Raw genomic sequence first — 24,830 nt, forward strand, 5'->3', positions numbered from 1 at the left:
ATTAAAAGTAGGTCAGTACACTTGAATCAAAACATGACATGGACTAGTGTCTGTGAATATTAAGCCCCAAAAATGCAACATATGACTCCTGCACGTTCTGTGTGTCTGTGGAAATCAGGCGCGGACTGGACACCGGGAGAACCGGGACGATTCCCAGTGGCCTGGCAGCCGATTTGGCCCGCTATTTTAATATCATTATTGTATAATTGCCTGCCGAATGTAATAAAGCGATCATTTGCGAATCCGCCATTTGATAATTAAATCTCGTGACTCGCGCGCTCTCCGCGCTTCCGCCAAACGGTTTGGATCAGACTCAGAGTAATCAATGCGAGAGAGAGAAAAGAGTGCACTGTGGAAGCGCACAGCTGGAGCCGAGAAGCTGAACTACTGTTCACGGTTTCAGGTCAGTTTCATCTGTAAATATGCTTTTTTTTGTCTTTGTTTTTTATTTATTTATTTAATCAAGCAGCAGCACGTTGCTCATCAGTCATCACTCAAAATACTATATAAAAGACATCATTATTATCTTTTGTAATGTTACAGTAGTAATTTAGCTGAAAAATAATCAGATTTTTTGTGGAAGCTACGACAGACAACAACACAACCCTTACGAAAATTAAAGTTTTGTTATTTTACTAATAATCCAGAGAACATGGTTACTATTGTTTAAATGTGGTAACCAAAAATTATTTTACAAATGTATTTATTTAAAAATAAATAGAAATCCATTTGCAGAACAAAAAACAAAACAAGGTTATTGTACACTGTAAAAAAGATCTACCTGGTTCTACTTAAAATCATAAGTTAAGCAGCTGCCTCAAAATTTCAATTAAAAACAAAATGGATTAATGAATTGTTTTAACTCATTATTTTGAGTCTTGTTAAGCTGTGAATTGCCTTCTGTGAGTCAACATGACTATACAATTATTGTTGTTTCAACTTAGCTATGCAAGTTCAAAATAAAGTGAACTCAGTAAAGAGCATTCTGTTAACTTATCCCCATTAGTGGGTTCAACTTAGTAATTTCAATTAAGTAATGTCTTTGAATTAGGGTATCGAGTTAAGATGATCTAAAAGAATGTCTTGTTTTAACTTAATTATAAAAACAGACAAATTTGAGTACAAAACTTTTTTTTTATTATTAAAACCAATGTTAACCCAATACAAGCTATACATAAACACTTCAATCATCTCAAACTTGCAATCAATACTTTTTTGGTACCAAACTTCAGTTGGGTGCAGGTCACATAATGAGGCTAAGATAAAAAGAAGGGTTGTGCACAATCATGGGGTTGACTGCTGATCTGACAGTTGTCCAGAAGACAATCATTGACACCCTTCACAAGGAGGGTAAGCCCCAAACATTCATTGCCAAAGAAACTTGTTCACGCCAAGCCGACTCATCTTGTCTGATGGAAAAATGAGGCACCCAGCACAGCAAAAACGCCAGTGTACATTGAACTCAATTTTAGTCAAATTTAACACTCTTGAAATGTATATATGACTCCCTCCGTTTTAGAGTTAAAATACCACTGTCAAAAGTGTGAAATATGTACATTACTTACAGAGTACATTAAAACACTGAAAGAGTTTATTTGTAAATCCAGCATGGTGTTAAAATGTACTCAGAATGTGTCAAAATGTGTTCAGGTGTTCAATGTTCAAGTAAAAACAAGCAAAAAAAAACATACATACATACATATATATAAAATAATCCACAAATCAATGCATTTACAATTATAAAATTACAATTACAGTGTTTTCAATACATTTAAACATATTCTTAAATTTTTTTAACATATAGTCAAAGCAAATCAGTATAAAAGCAAGTCAAAGCAAATCAGTGCAAATTCTTATTTTGTCAATATGTATTTTGAATTTTATTAGGTTTATAGTGCTTTAGTATTTAGCTGCTTAAACCACAGCATGCTTAAACCACAAATCTCCTGATAACTAGCTGCATTGACCCTGCCCTTGATAAAACACAGTGGACCAACACCAGCAGCTGACATTAGGGAAGTCGTGGCCTAATGGTTAGAGAGTTGGACTCCCAATCGAAAGGTTGTGAGTTCGAGTCTCGGGTCGGCAGGAATTGTGGGTGGGGGGAGTGCATGTACAGTTCTCTCTCCACCCTCAATACCACGACTTAGGTGCCCTTGAGCAAGGCATTGAACCCCCAACTGCTCCCCGGGCGCCGCAGCATAAATGGCTGCCCACTGCTCCGGGTGTGTGCTCACAGTGTGTGTGTGTGTGTGCACTTCGGATGGGTTAAATGCAGAGCACAAATTCTGAGTATGGGTCACCATACTTGGCTGAATGTCACTTCACTTCACTTCACTTCACTTCACATGGCACCCCAGACCATCACTGACTATGGGTACTTGACACTGGCACGAGCAAATGTCCCGGATGTGACTATTAACACTCAACAGTGTTGTTCGTCTCGAGATGCGCAAAGAGCTGTCTTCCACTCAATTTAAAATGGCAAGTTCATTCAAGCACCTGGAATTTGTGATTCATTGAAGTAACTTATGAACCTAAATTGGAAGATTGAAAACTCAAACAATTGAGTTGAAATTTCAAAACACATTTTTTTTATGTCTGATTTAATGACATATATAAGTTATCATAACTTTTTGATCAGATCATTTTTTACAGTGTACTTTTATATAGGCTAATAAAAGCATGGTCAATTTTTGTAAGGGAAAAACATGACTCGTGTACAGTATTAGGATTTTTATATAAATATATTGTAGTATTGTAGAGTATTGTATTGTACAGTATAGTTTTGTTCAATCTTGAGTATTAAAGTCATGAGAGAGATGGATAATGGGGCAAAATAAAGAGACTGAAGAGAAAAATGGAAGTGAAGGTGCAGTTCAGGAGAGAACTTTTAATTATTTTGCATGTCCCCAAATTAAAGATTTAAACCTTTTTTATGTCAGGTCCATACAAAAAATAGTTTTGTCCATTAATTTGTTTGTATGAGTTTGAATTTTCCAGTCTGATTTTTTTCCCAGTCCGCCCCTCCTGTAAATTAATGGCAAAGACATGGTTTCATCTACTACACATAGGCCTGCTGAAGCTCGCAGTGTTTTCAACCTCTGCCATCTCAATATATGAGTACACGAACACATAAACATAATTTCTAGAACTGCTCTGTGTCACTTCATGTGCATTTTACTTATTTTGAGAAAACTATCATCACATCTTATACAAAGAGACATCAGTTTAAAAAAAACACCAATGTTTCAGGAGTTTAGTACACAGAATACGTCACATGCTTATTAGATAACTGTATTTGAGTTGATGTATATGATTTTATTTATTATTATTTAATTTTCACAAATTTAGAAAAGTAATCAAAAGTACTCAAAAGTAATTAGTTACATTACTTTAATAAAGTAATTGAAAAAGTTACACTACTATTACATTTTAAACAGGGTAACTTGTAATCTGTAACCTATTACATTTCCAAAGTAACCTTCCCAACACTGGAGGTGGGTGAGTTTTTTTTTTATAACTCATCCGTTTAAATTTAAGCCTTAATGTTCTGCATAATTAAGGGCGTGGTCATTAGAGTGACAGGTGGACTGCTGCTGTCACCGACGTCGCGCTCGGTGGGCGTGGCTTCAGCAACTAGCTCCCGCCTTTTTTCCTATTTTCTATTACCCCAGTGACGCGCTGCCAAGATGACGACGGCCCGCTCCGCCCACTTTTGGTTTCAAAAACTCTCTTTGGGAATCTATGGGTGACGTCACGGACACAATCCCTCCATGTTTTTTTACAGTCTATGTTTCTCACACATTCAAAGAGAGAGACCGAAAGTCTTACCGCGCTAATCGACGCGCTACATGTAAACTTTATTCTTTGTTGTATTTTCCTGTTAAAATAGTGGGAGTTAATTTAGAATTATTCAACTATTTGGAACTAGCAGAAGATATGCCGGATATGCGCAAATTGCAATTTCATTGGCTGGCGCTGCCTATTACGGTCCCTGTTTTGATTTCAGCAAATCAATTCGACCGAACGCAGACGACATGATTAATATTCATGAACCCAGCAGCTCATCAATCAGTAGATGATTGTATATTATTGTTGTAGTAGAATTAGAAGTATTACCTTTTAATAATAATTAATATGATCTATTACTATTATTATTATTATTTTACAGAAACCCTGAATGACCAACAATTTCTTAAGCATCACCACCAGTCTTAAGTTCAGTTAAAATGACAAATATGCATTCATACATGGTTACCAAGTTTTGTTTCTAATCACTAAAGTTCTGTCATTAAATAGTGCTTAATACCATAATATAATTCTTGACTGACTGACTAAGAAGCTAAGATTTAAGAAGCTGTGCCAATTAACAAAGATAAGCTGATTGGAATCATATATATATATGTGTGTGTGCTCTTGTTTTTGTGACATATCAGGACACCACTCTGTATAATGACATGGGTATGACACAGGTATTACAAGGAGAGGGTGACTTATGAGGACATAACCCATGTCCCCATTTTTCAAAACACTTATAAACCATACAGAATGAGTTTTTTTTTTTGAGAAAGTAAAAATGCACAAAGTTTCCTGTGAGGGTTAGGGTTAGGTGTAGGGTTGGTGCAGGGCGATAGAATATAGAGTTTGTACAGTATAAAAACCATTACGCCTATGGGATGTCCCCACTTTTCACAAAAACAAACCCTGGAGTAGGCTGGAGCACAAGACAGTCAGCACTCTGCAAGAAAGACCAGCTCGGTGATCTCTTCGGCGACAGCCGCACAGCAGCGGGGAACACGTGGCGGATCAGCACTGGAAAGCCGGAGCCCGAAGGCAATGCTGAGGTAAGTAGAGTCAGCCGCCTGGTAGATGTGGGCTACTGAGTAACGAGAGGCAAGGCAGAAAAAAAAAACAAAAAAAAAAACAGGAACACCAGATCGACTAGACAGAGGGAAGAAAATACAAAAAGTGGAGTCAGCAAACTATGGCTAGCAAGGAGAAAGCTTAACTTTAACAATGCTTACGGACTGACACAAGACAGCAAACACAAGGGCATGATAAAGGGAAGATAATCAGCGTAAGACAGGGTGCAGGTGAGGGAGAATACGTTAACAGGGATAACAAGAGGGGCGGAGAAAACATAGCGGGAACATAGTGAAACACCTGCCAGCAAAACCTAAATCATGTGCTCCAGGACAGAAAAAGCCTCAGACCCCACAGAGATAATGACAGTACTCCCTCCCCCAAGGGCGCCACCAGGCGACTTAAGGGAAGGGCTTACCATGTTAACGGCGGAAGGCATCGATCAGCGACCGATCCAGAATATCCCGAGCCGCAACCCAACTCCTCTCCTCCGGACCGTAACCCTCCCAGTCCACCTGGTATTGAAAACCCCTGCCATGACGATGAACATCTAGTAATCTCCTCACAGAATAGACAGGAGAACCATCCACTAGACGAGGGGGAGGGGGGTAGGGGATGAAATGTTGGTATTAAGGGGGGGCCTTAAAACCGGTTTAACCCTGGAAACATGGAAAACAGGGTGAACCCGACCAAGACAGGAGGGCAACTTGAGCCGTATCACAGTCAGATTAAGGACCTTGGTGATCTGGTATGGGCCAATGAACCTGGGTGCCAATTTGCGAGAGACAGCTCTGAAACCATGTTGCTGAACCACAGAAACCAATTCTATTGGTTTGACAACTACTGGTCAATTACCAGTTGGGCTGTCTCCTTGGCAGAGGGGAGTTTGGGCAGGGGCACAAAATGGACCGCCTTGGAAAAGCGATCCACCACCGTGAGTAATCGTGTAATCATTCGAGACAGGCATGCCAGAGACAAAATCTAAGGCAATGTGTGACCAGGGATGAGAAGGAATGGGCAGATGTTGAAGTTGGCCTATGTAGGGACGGTTAGAGACCTTGTTCTGGGCACAAACAGAACAAGCCAATACAAACTGCCTGACATCCTGGCCCTTTGAGGGCCATCAAAATTGCTGACGGATGGCAGCCAGAGATCTCCTGACTCCTGGATGGCAGGTGACCTTAGATACATGACCCCACTGAAGGACCTCAGGGCGTAACACTGCCGGCACGAACAACCGACCCGTCGGAGACTCAACTGGTACTTCCACCCTTCGACCGGCCTTCTCCACCCGCCGCTCGATGTCCCAGGAGAGAACCCCCACCACCACTCCCTCCGGGAGTATAGTCACAGTAGGCACCTCCTCTCCCGGTCCCTCGAACTGACGGGATAGAGTATCAGGTTTGACGTTCTTAGCCCCAGGCCGGTACGAAAGGGTGAAATTAAAACGGTCAAAGAAAAGTGCCCAGCGGGCCTGGCGCAGACTCAGCCTCTTGGCCGAATGGGTATATTCCAAGTTCTTATGATCCGTCCAGACCAAGAAGGGCAGACCCCTCCAACCAGTGGCGCCACTCACCCTAGGCCAACCTCTCTGCCAGCAGCTCACGATTGCCTATGTCGTAATTTCACTTCTTCCACTCATCGCCCTCACGAATACGGAGGAGATGATAGGCGTTGCGGAGGTCTAATTTAGTGAAGACCTTGGCTCCCTGCAAAAGTTCAAAGGCAGATGACATTAATGGCTAGGTTATGTCATTATAGTTATGTAATTATGGTTATGTCATTTAACCCTCGGTAATCAATGCAAGGACACAGAGAGCCATCCTTCTTCTTAACGAAGAAGAACCCAGCGCCTGCAGGGGTAGATGAGTGGCGGATGAGTCCGGCCTTTAAGGATCCCTGAATGTATGTGTCCATAGCCTCTCGTTCAGGACCTGACAGGGAAAAAAGGCGACCCCGGGGCGGAGAAGTGCCTGGGAGGAGATCGATGGCACAATCAAACGGCCGGTGAGGAGGCAGCGAGGTGGCCCGGGACTTGCTGAAAACAAACCGCAGATCGAAGTACTCCGCCGGTACCCCAGTGAGGTCAGCAGCTTCCACCTGGAACACAGGAGACACCGACACAGGAGGAGAGGCAGGACCAAGGCAACATGCATGACACGACTGACTCCATGACACAATCTGACTGCGGGACCAATCCACATGAGGGCTGTGCTGAGCAAACCAATGATGCCCCAGAACAAGTCTGGCATGAGGGGACTCCAGAAGGTACAGCACAACTGACTCATGGTGATTGCCCGAAACAACAAGACTTACACGTGGAGTGGTGTGGGTGATGGTGGCTACCGGCTGACCGGAAAGACCCCAGACTGTGACAGGAGAAGGAAGAGAAATGGCTGGAATGCCCCAATTCTTAGCCGTGCAGTAGTCCAGGAAACTGGCTTCAGCGCCAGAATTAATAAGTGCCTTGCAGGAGTGAACTGAGCCCTGGTACTTGATGGTGGTAGAGAGCTGGGTACGTGACTGAGGGGAGATAAGAGGAGAAACGCCCACCAGGACTCCCCGGTTGACTAGTGGGCTCTGGCTTTTAATGGGCACGATTGAGCAAAATGTCCTGACCCTCCACAATACAGACGGAGGCCCTTCACCAGCCTATGTTGTCTCTCCTGGGCAGACAAACGAAGTCGCCCCAACTGCATGGGTTCAGAATCCATCTGGGATGATTGAGGCGGTTGTTGAGTCTTGAATGGCTGGGTATCCTCTAGCCCCCAAGATGGACGGGAAGTCAAGCGTCATTGACGCAAATGAAGACGGCTCTCAACACAAATGGCCAGATCAATAAAGCCCTCCAGGGTTTTAGGTAGCTCGTGTGTCGCAATCTCGTCCTGTATGTCAAAGTTCAGCCCCTCCCGAAACATAGCCCGCAGCACCCCCTCATTCCAATCGCAAGAGGCCGCTAGAGTCTTAAACTGAATGGCATACTCAGTCACAGAACGTCCACCTTGACGTAGCCGTGCAAGTTTAGAAGCAGCTTCATCCCCCTTCACGGAGCGAAATTCATCATTTCACAGCGAAATTCCTCAAAGTCTGAGCAAAAATGGGCCCTCACATCCCAAACGGCCGTTCCCCACTCGCGAGTTTTTCCTGTCAAGAGTGTGATGACATAAGCGATCTTTAAACGCTCTGAAGCGTAACGGCGCGGTTGCAGCGCGAACACCAGCGCACATTGGGACAGAAACGCCCGACATGAATTCGGATCTCCGTCATACAATTATTACCGTGCAGCTCGGGCTCGAGCTGAGCGAGAGGCTGGGGAACCACCGGAGCGGCGGATGACAGAACATTTTGTAGTTCACGGAAGCGATCACTTAATTCAGCCATGCGGGCAGTGAGTGTCTCTACCTCCTGAGCGGTGGACGAAAGCTGGCTGGCTTGGTGGCAGAGGAATCAGAATCAGAATCAGAATGAGCTTTATTGCCAGGTATGTTCACACATACGAGGAATTTGATTTCGTTACAGAAGCTCCGCAGTGCAACATAATGACAGTGACAGAACAAAAACACAAAATGGAATAAAATATGTAAAACAATACAAATAGGTAGGTAAGGAGAGCGCCTTGATGCCCCGCTGAGATCATGACAGAATGTCTGAGTGCACGCAACACGTGATCTGTGTGAGTGACTGAGCGTGTGTGTGCATAAGATACAGATGACAGCACATTAGTCTAGAACTATTCTTTTTATTTTATATGTAAAAAGTATAGAGTGCATTAATTTGTGCAATGATAACTTACCATCAATGTTAAGATGTTTATATATATATATATATATATATATATATATATATATATATATATATATATATTAATATGAGTACATTGCAATATAAATTTATTAGAATGAGTAAATTATTATTTATGGGCTTAAAAACAAAATGCAAACAATCAGAATGTTGTACCTGTTTGGTAGTGCCCAATGTAAACATTAAACATATGCCATTGTACTGTGGTACAGTTATGCAGGCCCTTGATATTGCAGAGGTCAAATGCTTATAGTTAGCACTGGTCCTAAAGTATGCAGTGTTTCATAAACAGCAGTTTTACAACATTCGACTGAGGTAAAATTCAGTGCAGTCCTGAATCGTGATACGTATAGTATCGTGACTTTGCTGGTGTTACACAGCCCTAATATATACATATATAAACTAATTAAAAATATTAATACAAATATAATAGCATCTCAATTATACTGATAATTATTAGAGAAGACCACATTAAAACTGAAACAGAAAGTGCCAGAGAGATGAAGTGGAAGATGGAAAAAGGCAACAAATTAGATGGGACGTACCTTCTCAGATCTTTTTATACCCCATTAAATTAAAACTGAAAAACAATAATCTATAGTGCCTTTTTCTGTTGAGAAACGTATGTGGGATGGAAAGATTTCATGGGTGTTACATGTTTTTCATGGAATCATCAATTCCAATAAAGAAGCTTTACTGTATTGAAGCTGTGAGCTCTTGTACACTAACAGCTGACATACTGCATACACATTTACAATGTACTGTCTTTCTTTTCTGGTAAATGCTTCTGCAGCCTGATGGCAAAAACCGAGAGACTCAGGAGGAGTTTCTTCCCCCAGGCCATCAGGCTCCTAAACTCAAAACCAGCCTATTAACCTCTTCATGTCCCCACTTCAATAGTTCACGCTTACATATAATTAGCTGAGGTATGGAATGCGTATTTGGCGTGCTGTCCGGGGAAGGGCTCCGAGCTCGGGAATGGCCCGAACCTAGAGTACCCCCCAAAAAGCAAATATACAGGAGGACAGCCGCCAGTTTAGAGAATGCCCCCCCAAAAGCATAGAGTACTGGCGGGGGCTGATTTGGTTTCTGAGAAGTCGTCTCGTTGGCAGGTTGGAAGGGCCTACGTACTCCGGAGGGACGACTTGGGCGTTGGGAGAGTAGGCCCTACCGGCTGCAGCTAGTGAACTACGTGGTTGTTGGCGCCCGGTCGGTAGGGCTCGAGCCGATGCTCAACTGGAGCTTTTTGGCGTTGGAACGGTGAGCCCTACCGGCCGATGAGGAGGAGCAGCGTGGTTGTGGTGCCCGACCGGGAGGACCCGAGTTGCCTCGACCGGAATAGGTCACGGTGTCGGCGTACGGGCCCTACTGGCTGATAGCCCCTGCTATTCAGTGGGTGAAGGGCCTAGTGCTGACCGAGAGGGCCCATGAAGCCTCCGACAGGAGATTGAGACTCAGAATGACGGACGTCTGGGTCGTCTCGGTTTGGCAGATAAAAAGCTTTGGGCTGGCCGACAAGGAGGACTCTGGCGACATCTGATGGGAGATCCCGACTCACGGCATTAGATGGATGAGACTCACTTGCGGCCGGCAAGCATAGGCCCGCCCGGGAGAACTCTCGCCAGACGTCTGAAGGGAGCGCACGCATCAGACGGGTAAGCCTCGCCGGACGGGGAGAGTGGAAAGGAAAACCCCTACTGGGAGGTCTCTCGCAGCATCCGATGGGGCATTAGACTCAGAACATCGAACGGGTAAGCCTCGCCAGGCGGGGTTAAAAGATGTGAGGGTAGCGGAGTTATTATTATTATTTATTTATTTATTTTATTTTATTTTATTTTATTTTATTATTTTATTTTTTTATTTTTTTATTTTTTTGCAGGATTTGGCGAGAGGACGGGACTCGTAGCGTCGGACGGTTAAGCCTCGCCTACCGTCAAATGGAAAGGGAAGTTGCGTGGCCGAGAGACTGTTACCGACGTCCGAAGGGAGCACACGCATCGAACGGGTAAGCCTCCCTGGATGTGTGACAGAAAAGGTAACGATAGGTGGCCAGGAGGCATTTGTCCGCATCCAACGGGGACTTCCTGTTCCCCAAAAACAACTGGGTGAGCCTCGCAGGCCGTAGGATGGAAAAGGTAAGTTTGTGTGGTCGTTAGGCTGTCGTCAGCGTCTTATGGGAGTTTGCTACTCACGGCAAGAGACGGGTGAGCCTTGGCGACCGTAGGAAGGAGGGAGGGTTTATTTGTGTGTTTGGTGCCTGCGGCATCGAACGGCTTGCTTGTAGGTTTTGTAACCTAGACCACGCGGAATGGTCGTGATTGGCTGGCCAGGAGGCTCTCGCCAGCGTCCGATGGGAGCACTCTCATCGAACGGGTGAGCCTCGCTGGCCAAGGATGGAAAAGGTCAGGTTGTCTAGCCAGGAGGCTCTGACCGACGTCCGATAGGAGCTTAGCTCCAGGAATCGAACGGGTAAACCTCTCTGGCTGAAGGACGGAAAAGGTTGTCCGGCCGGGAGGCTCTTACCTTCGGCCGACAGGAGCTTAGCTCCCGGAATTGAACGGTTAAGCCTCGCTGGCCAAAGGACGAAAAGGTAAGGTTGTCTAGCCGGGAAGCTCTCACCTACATTCAATGGGAGCCCTGACTCCGTGCATTGGATGGGTGAACCTCTCCATACGTAAGACAGAATGGCAAAACAGGTAGCCAGGGGCTTTTACCTACGTCCGAAGGGAGTGTGAGCTCCAGGCAACGAACGGGTAAGCCTTGTTGGCCGCAGAATGGAAAAGGTGAGGTTGTCTGGCCGGGAGGCTCTCGTCGGCATCCGATGGGAGCTCGAGCTCCTGTCATCGAAGAGAGAAGCCTCGCTGGTCATAGGATCGAAAAGGTAAGGTTATCTGGCCGGGAGGCTATGGCCGGCATCCGGTGTTTTTTTTTTTTTTTTGGGGTTAATCTAGCTTTTTAATCGGGTAAGCTTCGCTGGTGGTCGGATGGAAAGTCCAAGATTGCTTAAGCGGGAAAGCGTCTGACAGGAGTTTAATACTCACGATGTCATACGAGTAAGCTTTGCTGATAGTTGAACGAAGAAGGCAAAGGTTGGCTCAACCGGGAGCACTCTTGCAGCGCCTGACATGGAGTTCGATACTGAGGAGGATTTGGTTGTCTACGAGGGTAGACGCTGTGAGGCTTACTTGAATAATTGTTTAGCAAATCCAATAAGCTGCTTCCGATAATGAGTCAGAAAAATCTTGTTGCAGTCATTGTATTCGAAATTAAGCGTGCAAAAATAAATAGGATTTCCTGTGCCAGTGTACCCCAAATAGGTGCCGTGTATCAGCGATGTGGTCGTTGTCGTATTGTCATATTGTCAGCACATGAGATCGATGGTACATATCGACGATGTAATCGTGCATGGGTGGAGTAAGAGAAAGATTCTTTATACTTGTCTGAGCTTACTATTTGCCATTTTAACCATGCAGGTGCACGAAAAAGCCTATGGAGTCACCAATAATCGAAAAAAATATATATATTTTTTGGACGTACTGATAAACTGGCATTAAATATAAAATACTATATTTAAAACTACTAGTTCATGTAGTCGGCACTATTGTCATCTCGCTTGTCCAGTGAAATTATTTTTCATAAGTATTTTTTATTTTATTTTATTTTTTATTTTATTTATTTATTTATTTTTTAAACTATAGTAGATTCCATTTAAAGTCCAACGATTTAACCCTAATATGGACGTAAACAAAAGTGATGAGGTATAGGAAAGGCTCCTGTGGGAGCAGACACTGCTGCGGCAGTGAGGAGGTACAGGAAAGGCTCCTGCGGGAGCAGACACTGCTGCGGCAGTGGGGAGGTACAGGAAAGGCTCCTGCGGAAGTGGACACTGCTGCGGCAGTGAGGAGGTAAAGGAAAGGCTCCTGCGGGAGCAGACACTGCTGCGGCAGTGGGGAGATACGGGAAAGGCTCCTGCGGGAGCAGACGCTGCTGCGGCAGTGGGGAGGTATAGGGAAGGCTTCTGCGGGAGCAGACACTGCTGCGGCAGTGAGGAGGTATAGGAAAGGCTCCTGCGGGAGCAGACACTGCTGCGGCAGTGGAGAGATACGGGAAAGGCTCCTGCGGGAGCAGACACTGCTGCGGCAGTGAGGAGGTATAGGAAAGGCTCCTGCGGGAGCAGACACTGCTGCGGCAGTGGGGAGATACGGGAAAGGCTCCTGCGGGAGCAGACGCTGCTGCGGCAGTGATGAGGTACAGGTAAGGCTCCTGCGGGAGCAGTAACTGCTGCGGCAGTGAGGAGGTATAGGAAAGGCCCCTGCGGGAGCAGACACTGCTGCGGCAGTGAGGAGGTACGTGCAAGGCTACTTGCTTCGGCTGCTGTAGATGTTGGCTGTGGGAAGAGTAAAAAAAAAAAGGTTAGTAACATTTGATGGGGCAAGCTAAAAATGAATGGGTAGCCTACTGTGTCAACAGCTCAGCAATTGGTTGCCTGATTTGACAATTCTTCAAGCCTTGTCCACATTATTAGGTTCCTGTTGGAAAAGCATCTTTCCTCTCGTTTGGCCTCCGGGCTCTTTAGACGGTTTCCCGAGCGGATACGTTTGGAACGCTGTTTTCACGTTGTAGTATGGACTGTGGAAACAGAGGCCAAAATAAAGATGTTTCTGCTCATGATTCTTTCTGACTAGATCCATGATCAACATTTGTCCACGAGCTAACACTTCGACGTTTACCGTTCAGGAATAGGAATCGTTTTCCTGACATAATTACTTAATAACTGTCACTGAAATGATGTTTTATCGAAATATTGGTCAATTGGCTTTCAATTGATGCCGGGTTTATCCAGATCAAGTAAGGGAGTGATGTTTAACGTGCTGTGAAAATGAACGATAATAAACTGGGGCGGTTGGCGATGCTTGCAAGCAAATGGGTTAATGGCAGTTATGTGCTATTCGCTTCCAAGTGGTTTCTAAAGATGTTTACTTGCCAGTTTTTTCGTATTACGGTCCTTAAAGTCCCCGTGAAACGGAAGTTGCAAACGACTTTTCTCCAGTGTTGTGACGTATTTCCGAGAGAAACGGAATAATAAATGAGGAAAGTAGTGGGCGTGGCTTATTTTCCAACTAGCACCTGATTGGATCTAGATAAGTAGGTGTTTAATTTGAAAAATAGAGGCAGATCTAAATGCAAGTTTACAATCGGTTGTTGAGGATTACTCGCCACCTGAATCACCACAATTTAGTTTCAGCAGGAAAAGGAAGATGAGAACAGGAACACACCGAGGATCATTTACAAAAATGCACCTCCTTGCCATCTCTCCTTTCACACGCTGTCAATGCTCGCTACACACAGGCAGCCTGTCTACTGTCAGTGTCAGTTTGAGGGGCGTGGTTATGGATTAAGCAGACACCAAATTCCTCAAGCCTACATCATCAGTGAAGGTCCTCCAATGCAGAAGGGGGGGGGGCATTTTCAGATTTTGATTAAAGATTATGAAGGCAGAATTTTTTTTTTTTTTTTTGTGTGGATTGGCTCGCATGGATGAATTGTTCAGCACAAAACGATCAATTTAGGCAAACAAAGTAAATATAGTCAATTTTGATTTCATGTGGACTTTAAAAGGCGACAGTTATTTTACTCACACTTGCTATCCTGCGTTGAAACACTATAGCGGATGCGTTTTAGATGAATTTTGAGTGATCACACCTGTGAATGGTGAAATAGGTCCCTAAATGATTTGGTCCTACCAGAAAACTTGCATAGAAATTAAAATTTAAAATTAAATTAAGCATTTAGCAGAGACTCTTTTATCCAGAGACTTACGAGCTTTTTTTTTTTTTTTTTTTTTTTCTTCTCCTTCATGGAACTTATGTCTGTATCATTTCCGTGAGGTTTAAACGTGCGCGGTAAGGCGAATGTAATGCCTTTGCTTCGTGGTTAAGTGGCATCTTCGTCCGACGGAACGTTTGTATCTGTAGTCCAAATCTATGCGCAATCCACACTCCAGATCAGCAGGTGGTGGTAATGCACCTTTACGCTGGTTTGCCAAAACCGCCATAAAACACTAGCAGAAGAAGAGGGAACTGCGTCATGACGTCGTTTAACAAACTTTTGCCGCGAACCTGCTTTTAGATGCAACACTTTGGATGCCAACTGCCGCAAAAATCCAATGAAGAAAAAGAAGAACCTGTTTTTAGCGTCTTCGCCTGAAAATGTATTGGTTAACGTCGCGCGGTTTGCGCCGCTAGAGGAAGCGGCCTCAAACTGCCACTCGGCCGGTACGCCGGGGTGAAAGGCTGAGCCGCGGTGAGAACTGGGGTTCGACCTGTGCTGGTTGGGTTCTTTCTGCTGCAATCCAGCGCTCGGGGAGGGCTCGGTCTCGGGCGGCACGATTGTTGTGTCGAGCAAGGCGAGCTTGGAGCTTGCACGGTCTATTGGCCACGACGTGTGGCTTGGCGAGGAGAGCAGCTGTCACGATGACGCTTAATGCTGCTCAACGGCCGTGTTTGGCTGGGTGAAATGATCTCGGGTCCGAGAAAAGCAGCAGCAGGTCTTATAAATCCCCTGTGTAGCTCTCTTCGTTGGTACGAAAATTGGGTCTGTGTTAAGATGACGGACGAAGCGAACCATCATGCTGATAAACCGTCAATGGATAGAGGTAAGTCAGCGATATTTATACTATGGGATTGATTACTTGATTATGGTCCACCTGTGTTGATTAGGCTAAGTATCTGACGCGCTCCTCCCGAATCTTATTAATAAAATTACATTTAATATTCACTTTATCAGTAAGACATTCATCATTCTCTACCTCACACTTACATACTGAAAGTGTCAACCTGTTTGCACATTTGCCTTGTACATTCCTGTGTATCTTAATATTTAAGACTACAGTATAACGCACATATGCATATTGCCTCTTGTACATCCCTGTGTATCTTAATATTTAAGACTACAGTGTACTTTCATGCACATTATTTTCCATTCTATATTTAACTCTACAGTATACATCTTTTTTATATTTTATTCTTATATTTTTATTGTTTACTTAATTCTTTCATAGCTATATTTATGTATATTTTCATCCGTGTTGTATTCTTTAATGATTGCTCTGTCCGTGGAGTGGACCTGACTCACATTTCACTGCTGGTAATATATGCTCTATATAATTGTGTACGTGACGAATAAAAATCTTGAATCTTGAATCTCAGTGGTTCCCAATTCTGGTCCTGGAGAACCTCCAACACTGCACATTTTAGAGGTCTCCCTATTCAAATGCACCCGATTTAACTCATCGACTCATTAGTAAAGACTCCAAGACCTCAAATGTGTACATCAGATAAGAGAGACACCAAAAACGTGGATGGGTTGAACGCAGCGTTAATCTCATCCAACCACAATCAAAGACACCTGAACAAGCTAATCAAGGCCTTCCATTCAGATTACTAGAAAGCTACAGGCAGGTGAGTTTGATCAGGGTTGGAGTTACCCTGATCTCCTTGGATCTTTAAAACCCCATTTACAGAGCATGATGTTATAACAACACATTTATTTTTGTGTCCGTCGCTGTCCATTTATTCTGACACGCCAATTCAGCCCTCAGCTGAGTTTGTTAGATCGTAGGTTGGGAGGATGAACGCTCGAGTGTATTCCTCGTTTGGTGCTGTTTTATTGTGTCTGTTTGGAATCTTGAACATAGCAGATGTAACTCTAGGTGAGACGATCTGTTGATTTTTATTACACAGCCTAAAGAGATGCAGAAATAAGTGACTCTCAGTCTTTGAATGTAGGATTAGAAGTAGGTAGTAATTTTTTAAAACGCTTGATTTGAAGCATATAAATATTTGTATTAACGTTTGAGCCCTATTGAAAAGCTGGTGAAGCAGACTGAGTTGCTGTCCCAACGAGGATGTTCTTCTGATAGACACCGCCAGTGTTGGGAAGGTTACTTTGGAAATGTAATAGGTTACAGATTACAAGTTACCCTGTTTAAAATGTAATAGTAGTGTAACTTTTTCAATTACTTTATTAAAGTAATGTAACTAATTACTTTTGAGTACTTTTGATTACTTTTCTAAATTTGTGAAAATTAAATAATAATAAATAAAATCATATACATCAACTCAAATACAGTTATCTAATAAGCATGTGACGTATTCTGTGTACTAAACTCCTGAAACATTGGTGTTTTTTTTAAACTGCTGTCTCCTTGTATATGATGTGGTGATAGTTTTCTCAAAATAAGTAAAATGCACATGAAGTGACACAGAGCAGTTCTAGAAATTATGTTTATGTGTTCGTGTACTCCTATATTGAGATGGCAGAGGTTGAAAACACTGCGAGCTTCAGTAGGCCTATGTGTAGTAGATGAAACCATGTCTTTGCCATTAATTTACAGGAGGGGCGGACTGGGAAAAAATTCAGACTGGAAAATTCAAACTCATACAAACAAATTAATGGACAAAACTATTTTTTGTATGGACCTGACATAAAAAAGGTTTAAATCTTTAATTTGGGGACATGCAAAATAATTAAAAGTTCTCTCCTGAACTGCACCTTCACTTCCATTTTTCTCTTCAGTCTCTTTTGCCCCATTATCCATCTCTCTCATGACTTTAATACTCAAGATTGAACAAAACTATACTGTACAATACTCTACAATACTACAATATATTTATATAAAAATACTAATACTGTACACGAGTCATGTTTTTCCCTTACAAAAATTGACCATGCTTTTATTAGCCTATATAAAAGTACAATAACCTTGTTTTGTTTTTTGTTCTGCAAATGGATTTCTATTTATTTTTAAATAAATACATTTGTAAAATAATTTTTGGTTACCACATTTAAACAATAGTAACCATGTTCTCTGGATTATTAGTAAAATAACAAAACTTTAATTTCCGTAAGGGTTGTGTTGTTGTCTGTCGTAGCTTCCACAAAAAAACCTGTTTATTTTTCAGCTAAATTACTACTGTAACATTACAACAGATAATAATGATGTCTTTTATATAGTATTTTGAGTGATGACTGATGAGCAACGTGCTGCTGCTTGATTAAATGAATAAATAAAAAACAAAGACAAAAAAAGCATCTTTACAGATGAAACTGACCTGAAACCGTGAACAGTAGTTCAGCTTCTCGGCTCCAGCTGTGCGCTTCCACAGTGCACTCTTTTCTCTCTCTCGCATTGATTACTCTGAGTCTGATCCAAACCGTTTGGCGGAAGCGCGGAGAGCGCGCGAGTCACGAGATTTAATTATCAAATGGCGGATTCGCAAATGATCGCTTTATTACATTCGGCAGGCAATTATCCAATAATGATATTAAAATAGCGGGCCAAATCGGCTGCCAGGCCACTGGGAATCGTCCCGGTTCTCCCGGTGTCCAGTCCGCGCCTGATTTCCACAGACACACAGAACGTGCAGGAGTCATATGTTGCATTTTTGGGGCTTAATATTCACAGACACTAGTCCATGTCATGTTTTGATTCAAGTGTACTGACCTACTTTTAATTTAGTCATCCAAAATGTGGTATATTCCGTCCGCGTTAGGCATTCCGTTTTTATGACTGGGGTATGACTGTGTTTCCGCATCCCGGAAATTATTAGGGCGGTATGTCTCAGAATAGTCAGTGCAATTTGGGAAATAAATCAGTTAAATCTGTATGTGGATGTGTGTAAATATTCAAATGTAATCCCCTTTGTAATCGTTAAAAATTTCATAAGTAACTGTAATTTAATTACTAATTTTTTCTTAGTAACTGTAACTAATTACAGTTACATTAATTTTGTAATTAGATTACGTAACGCCGTTACATGTAACTAGTTACTCCCCAACACTGGACACCGCTCTGGAGGACATGACTGCTCTCAACTTAAATGTGATCGTGTTTCCAGTGAGCCTGGTTCAAGTGAGTTTCAGTTTATAATGGATGCTAGGGGTCCTCCAAAAAAAAGTTAATACAAGTGTAATTTATTATTTATTTATTTTTTGGTCCGTTGATTTAATGAGGGGGGAAGAAAACTATAAATTTGGCCTTGTTACTCCCGTGTACAGTAGGTTTGAATTTCTCATTTTAGGTTAGTTTTAAACACCTGATGGCTTTACAAAATACACTGGAATAATACTTGGACTAAAATTCACTCTGTTGTTATGTCTTTTGCTGTATATTGACATGGCATACAGTCATGGCTGGACTGGCCATTGGGCATACCGGGCATTTGCCCGGTGGGCCGACGTGCTTTTTGGGCCGATATATCTCATACTCATACTTTTTTTTTTTTTTTTAACGGCCCATAAAATTTGAACATCGGCGGCCCATTCGTTTTGTTTTGCTTAATTGGCGGCGCTGGGTTTGTGCCGGTGTAATGCATTGGTCAAAGTCAGTGTTAGTTTTTTTTTTCTGACAGACCAGCCCATGAAACACGTAGATCAGCGGCCCATTGGCTCTTTTCTTGATTGACACTGGGCTGGCCCAATCACAACTTTAACAAGTGAGCGAGCGGCAGCAGTGTCAGTGTGTATCTGTAAAAAAAAGATGGAGAAGAAACGCAAGGAATGTGCAGATAAATAGCGTGAAAAAATAGAACCAGGCCCTTAAAGCAGACACTGTAAACTGTGTCAAAATATATGTTTTCTGACCTTCATCAGCTCCTGTGGCAGATGATGATAGTGAGGACGGAGGATCAGGAGAGAGATGAGAAATAGTGATGGGATTTATGGCTCTTTGAGGGGATCCGGATCTTCGCGATCCGTTCCTTTCAAAGAGCCGTTCAAAAGAACGGCTCTTTTGGCTCTTTTTTAATATTTAGTCAGTTTTAAGAAGCCAGCTTGGGGGCATCTCAGTTTATCCTGGAAATAATCACTGGGAGGAATGATGAGGTGAGATTTGTAGTCAAATAATTAAAACTCAGATATCACACACCAATATCTGAGTTTGAATTATTCTGAAATATTGATTATTACCTCATTTGTCATGTGTGGACTATATTCCATAGGGTTGCACAAACCCCTCTGCTTAGACAGTGACATCACTATTTTGGATTTACCTTTAGTACAAAGTGTGTGTAAAGCTACGTTGACTTATGTTATTCATACAATACCTACTCAAATAAACATCAAAAACAAAGCCGGCTGCAATGAATTTCTGTGCAAAACAGCTTTTACTGCAAACACTTTCACACAAGAACATTTTGATAGAAAACAAAAAATATTTAAAGTAGATAAAATTAGAATAAATAAAATGGAAATGTCTACATACTACATACTATTACTACTGTAAACTTTGCAAATAGGACATCAGCCCCTTCAAGTCAATGAACAATAACAAAGTGGGCTGCAATGAACATGCACAACTAATAACTAATATCATCACGCTATAAAGGGTTGGCCTGCGCTGGGTGCGCCCCTCCCCCTATAACTGTTCTGTCTCGCGGAGGAGCTCATTTGTTTGCATCTGTGTGAAATACGCATAGGAAAAAAGAACGACAGAAAGAACGGCTCCCCTCCAGCCGCGACTCGGCTCCCATCGTTCATGTTTATGAGCCGTTCAAAAGAATCGGTTCGTTCGCGAACGTCACAACTCTAATGAGAAAGTGTAGAGCCTGCGGTAAGCATAACTACTTTCAAAACACTTAGGCCATGTCATGAGTGTAGATTATTTCCACATCTGCATAGTTGACGATTACCGCAATTCACTAGAAATTTAATAAGAGGCGTTTGTAAACCATGTTTTCCGCCAAAATAAAAGCTTGATGCAGTTTGCGTCAAAATAAAAGATCATGTGCTTATCTCTTTCAAGTATAGAAATTGGTACAACTAATTAAGAAAGTTTCCTTTATTTTTTGTGCATTTGTTTTACAAAATATGGCTATTACTGTCATTGGATTAATATTATAACTATTATTATGTATAGGTGTAATGTAAATAGACACTGTAACTAAAAGAGGTTTGAATTTTTCTTTGTTTAATTTGCACACTGAATATGGGTTGGAGCTTTTAATTTTGAACTCTCAAAGTGCACCAGATTAATGAATTTTACATTAAAATGCACAAAATTTTCTCACGGGGGGGCATGCCCCCGAACCCCCCTAGAAGGACCGAGGACACACCACCATAGTTTTAACAAAAATCCTGTAAGAAACACTGGTATTGCTATGCCAGAGCCGCTTATAGCTTGTTTTAGGATTCACCGCTGTGGAGTATAGTTCAACTGTATTAATAAATATACAATTTGGACTTATTTCATCTGTTAACTCTCACTCGTTCCTATACTAACTCATTACATGGCATTAGTGGTTTTAATGAATAGGAGTTGGTATGCATATAATTAAGGGCGTGCAAAGATGGGTGGTGTTTATGATCATATAGTGGGCCGGTCTGGGCAAAAATGCCAGGGCCGATTTTTTGTCCCAGTCCAGCCCTGCATACAGTCTATATGCATAAACTAAAGCTGAGTGTCTTTTGTCCATGCAGTGAAACCAGGTCAATGTCCCGACCCGAAGAACGTTCCACTGTTTGCTAAAAACTAGAACTAGTGTCCATGATGGCCAGTGTCCTGCCACACAGAAATGTTGCCCAACCACCAGTGGCCATGCATGCAGTCAACCAATCGGTCAGGGTGCCGGTGAGGGAGGTGCCCAGGGTACCGGCCAGGGTCAAGGCGCTGGTCAGGGTCAGGGAAGTGGTCAGGGCCAGGGAAGTGGTCAGGGAAGTGGCCAGGGTGCTGGCCAAGGTCAGGGAAGCGGTCAAGGTGCCGGCCAGGGAGCTGGTCAGGGAAGCGGTCAGGGTCAAGGTGCTGGTCAGGGTGCTGGTCAGGGAAGCGGCCAGGGTCAAGGCACTGGTCAGGGAAGCAGCCAGGGAAGCGGCCAGGGTCAAGGCACTGGTCAGGGAAGCGGCCAGGGTCAAGGTTCCGGTCAGGGTGCTGGCCAGGGTGGCGGCCAGGGTCAAGGCGCTGGTCAGGGAGGTGGCCAGGGTGCTGGTCAGGAAAGCGGCCAGGGTGCCGGCCAGGGTCAAGGTTCCGGTCAGGGAAGCAGTCAGGGTCAAGGCGCTGGTCAGGGTGCCGGTCAGGGAAGCGGCCAGGGTGCCGGTCAGGGAAGTGGTCAGGGCGCGGGTCACGGCAAGGGTGCTGGCCAGGGTCAGGGAAGCGGCCAGGGTGCTGGCCAGGGTGCCGGTCAGGGAAGCGGCCAAGGCGCTGGTCAAGGTGCCAGTCAGGGAAGCGGCCAGGGCGCCGGCCAGAGTCAGGGAAGCGGCCAGGGTCAAGGCGCTGGTCAGGGAAGCGGTCAGGGTCAAGGCACTGGTCAGGGAAGCAGCCAGGGAAGCGGCCAGGGTTAAGGCACTGGTCAGGGAAGCGGCCAGGGTCAAGGTTCCGGTCAGGGTGCCGGCCAGGGTCAAGGTTCCGGTCAGGGTGCCGGCCAGGGTGGCGGCCAGGGTCAAGGTGCTGGTCAGGGAGGTGGCCAGGGTGCTGGTCAGGGAAGCGGCCAGGGTGCCGGCCAGGGTCAAGGTTCCAGTCAGGGAAGCAGTCAGGGTCAAGGCGCTGGTCAGGGTGCCGGTCAGGGAAGTGGCCAGGGCGCGGGTCACGGCCAGGGTGCTGGCCAGGGCCAGGGAAGCGGTCAGGGTCAAGGTGCTGGTCAGGGAAGTGGCCAGGGTGCTGGCCAGGGTCAAGGAGCTGGCCAGGGTCAGGGAAGCGGCCAGGGTGCTGGCCAGGGTCAGGGAAGCGGCCAGGGTGCTGGCCAGGTTGCCGGTCAGGGAAGCGGCCAAGGCGCTGGTCAGGGTGCCAGTCAGGGAAGCGGCCAGGGCACCGGCCAGAGTCAGGGAAGCGGCCAGGGTCAAGGCGCTGGTCAGGGAAGCGGCCAGGGTCAAGGCGCTGGTCAGGGAAGCGGCCAGGGTCAGGGCGCTGGTCAGGGCGCTGGTCAGGGCGTGGGTCAGGGCCAGGGTGCTGGCCAGGGCGCCGGTCGGGGCCAGGGAAGCGGCCAGGGCGCCGGCCAGGGAAGCGGCCAGGGAAGAGGCCAGGGAAGAGGCCAGGGTCAAGGCACTGGTCAGGGTGCCGGCCAGGGTCAGGGAAGCGGCCAGGGTCAAGGTAGTGGTCAGGGTAGCAGTTACTGACAGGGAGTTGGCCAGGGTCAAGGAGTTGGCCAGGGAAGTGGCCAGGGTCAAGGAGTTGGTCAGGGAAGCGGCTACGGTCAGGGAAGCGGTTACGGCCAGGGAGTTGGCCAGGGTCAAGGAGCTGGTCAGGGAAGCGGCTACGGTCAGGGAGTTGGCCAGGGTCAAGGAGCTGGTCAGGGAAGCGGTTACGGCCAGGGAGTTGGCCAGGGTCAAGGAGCTGGTCAGGGAAGCGGCTACGGTCAGGGAGTTGGCCAGGGTCAAGGAGTTGGTCAGGGAAGCGGCTATGGTCAGGGAAGCGGTTACGGCCAGGGAGTTGGCCAGGGTCAAGGAGTTGGTCAGGGAAGCGGCTACGGTCAGGGAGTTGGCCAGGGTCAAGGAGTTGGTCAGGGAAGCGGCTACGGTCAGGGAAGCGGCTACGGTCAGGGAAGCGGTTACGGTCAGGGAGTTGGCCAGGGTCAAGGAGTTGGTCAGGGAAGCGGTTACGGCCAGGGAGTTGGCCAGGGTCATGGAGTTGGTCAGGGAAGCGGCTATGGTCATGGAAGCGGTTACGGCCAGGGAGTTGGCCAGGGTCAAGGAGTTGGCCAGGGAAGCGGTTATGGCCAGGGAGTTGGCTAGGGTCAAGGAGTTGGTCAGGGAAGCGGCTATGGTCAGGGAAGCGGTTACGGCCAGGGAGTTGGCCAGGGTCAAGGAGTTGGTCAGGGAAGCGGTCAGTGACGTGGTCAGGGTAATTGTGGTATTTGAAACCTTTTACAGGAATTTTGCATAACACCTACAGGAGCTCTTAAATTTAGTGCTTTTGTTCATAAGGATTTTTTTCCCCCCTCTTTGCTACAACAGTTCAGAAAAACTGTCACTCTGCCTCCTTCCCTTAAATAAAAAGAAAATTGCTTGATTGAAAGTTGTTTATCATTTGGCTTTCTCTCATAATTGAGTTCTGGCATTAGTGCTTTGTAAGTTCCTCTCCATGAGACCTGGACATTTGGAGTATCAACCCATTTTACACCTTATATACCACATTATATCATGGGGACTCAAATGGCATCAGCTGTTTTCTGCAAACTGTGTTCTTGTTTTCTCAAAAACAAGCCTAATGAATGTTACAGATATTGTAATCTCGATAACGATATCCACCTTTCTCGATGGATTTAGAATAATCGTCACTATATTGCCCAGCTCATATCCTGAAACGGCTTTTTTTTTTTTTTTTTGGCATTTGCTTTATCTTCACTAGCGTTCATGCTTATGATTGCCAGATGTGAGGCGCTTTAATCCCCAAAATATATTTTTTCTCCTTAAGGGATACACTTCTTCCCGGTGTTTTATGTAATTTGTGCAATCTGGCAACCCTGTGCGCGCTCACTGATGGCGGAACAAGCGCTGATGATATAAAAACATACGAGTTTGGCGATCTCTCCACAGCGCTATTATGCTTACATAAGTGTCATAGGCAATGTGTTTTTTCACAAGCCATCATTTGTACCGTTTTTGTTACCAAATGGTGAAACTTTTCAATAATGGAATTGTGTTTGAGGAATAAATGCGCTTGTCCTAACTGTGACAATATATGAGGGAAATGTAATTGGAATAGATGGAATTTATATATATATATATATATATATATATATATATATATATATATATATATATATATATATATATATATATATATTTATATTTATATTTATATTTATATTTATTTTGGTTTTCGTGTTGAAAATGGCATGGCAATGTTCATTTTCATTGTGTATTAACGATGAGCAAATTTAATTTACTCTGGGCAACTGCATGATGTCTATCGTTAGTATGGAAGCAGATTAGTCTCAAATATAATTCACGCAAAAAACACGATTCACACATGCGTAGACAATTTCACATGCATGAAACCTAATTCACGTACACACACAAAAAATTCACGTGCGTGAAAAAAAAATATATTCACAAAAAGCAATTTACAAGCGCAAAATAAAATTATATATTTATAAAATACATTTCACAAATGCAAAAAACTATTTGTAGATATACAACTGTGCACAAAAACCTTTGAATGTTTAAAATGT

At 44.3% G+C, this 24,830-nt stretch overlaps 2 protein-coding genes across 3 annotated transcripts in view; both read left to right on the forward strand.

The window, feature by feature from the left end:
- Positions 1–24,830, forward strand: part of LOC132113949 (TBC1 domain family member 9B-like) — a 336,715-nt gene that overhangs the window by 77,745 nt on the left and 234,140 nt on the right. The window lies entirely within an intron of this gene.
- Positions 21,215–23,388, forward strand: LOC132114147 (uncharacterized). Its single transcript, XM_059522263.1, has 4 exons — positions 21,215–21,313; positions 21,763–21,907; positions 22,004–22,279; positions 23,234–23,388. Exons 1-4 carry the CDS (start codon positions 21,215–21,217, stop codon positions 23,386–23,388), a joined length of 675 nt encoding a protein of 224 aa, XP_059378246.1.

Source organism: Carassius carassius, chromosome 33 (assembly GCF_963082965.1).
Source record: "Carassius carassius chromosome 33, fCarCar2.1, whole genome shotgun sequence".
NCBI lineage: Eukaryota > Metazoa > Chordata > Actinopteri > Cypriniformes > Cyprinidae > Carassius > Carassius carassius.

Excerpts from the sequence above, each read along its gene's own strand:
- LOC132114147 (XM_059522263.1), top strand. The coding sequence starts at position 21,215 with ATGGCCAGTGTCCTGCCACACAGAAATGTTGCCCAACCACCAGTGGCC. Across the intron at positions 21,314-21,762 it reads CGGTGAGGGAGGTGCCCAGG|GGAAGTGGTCAGGGCGCGGG; the intron begins GTACCGGCCAGG and ends GGTGCCGGTCAG. Across the intron at positions 21,908-22,003 it reads CGGCCAGGGCGCCGGCCAGA|GCACTGGTCAGGGAAGCGGC; the intron begins GTCAGGGAAGCG and ends GCCAGGGTTAAG.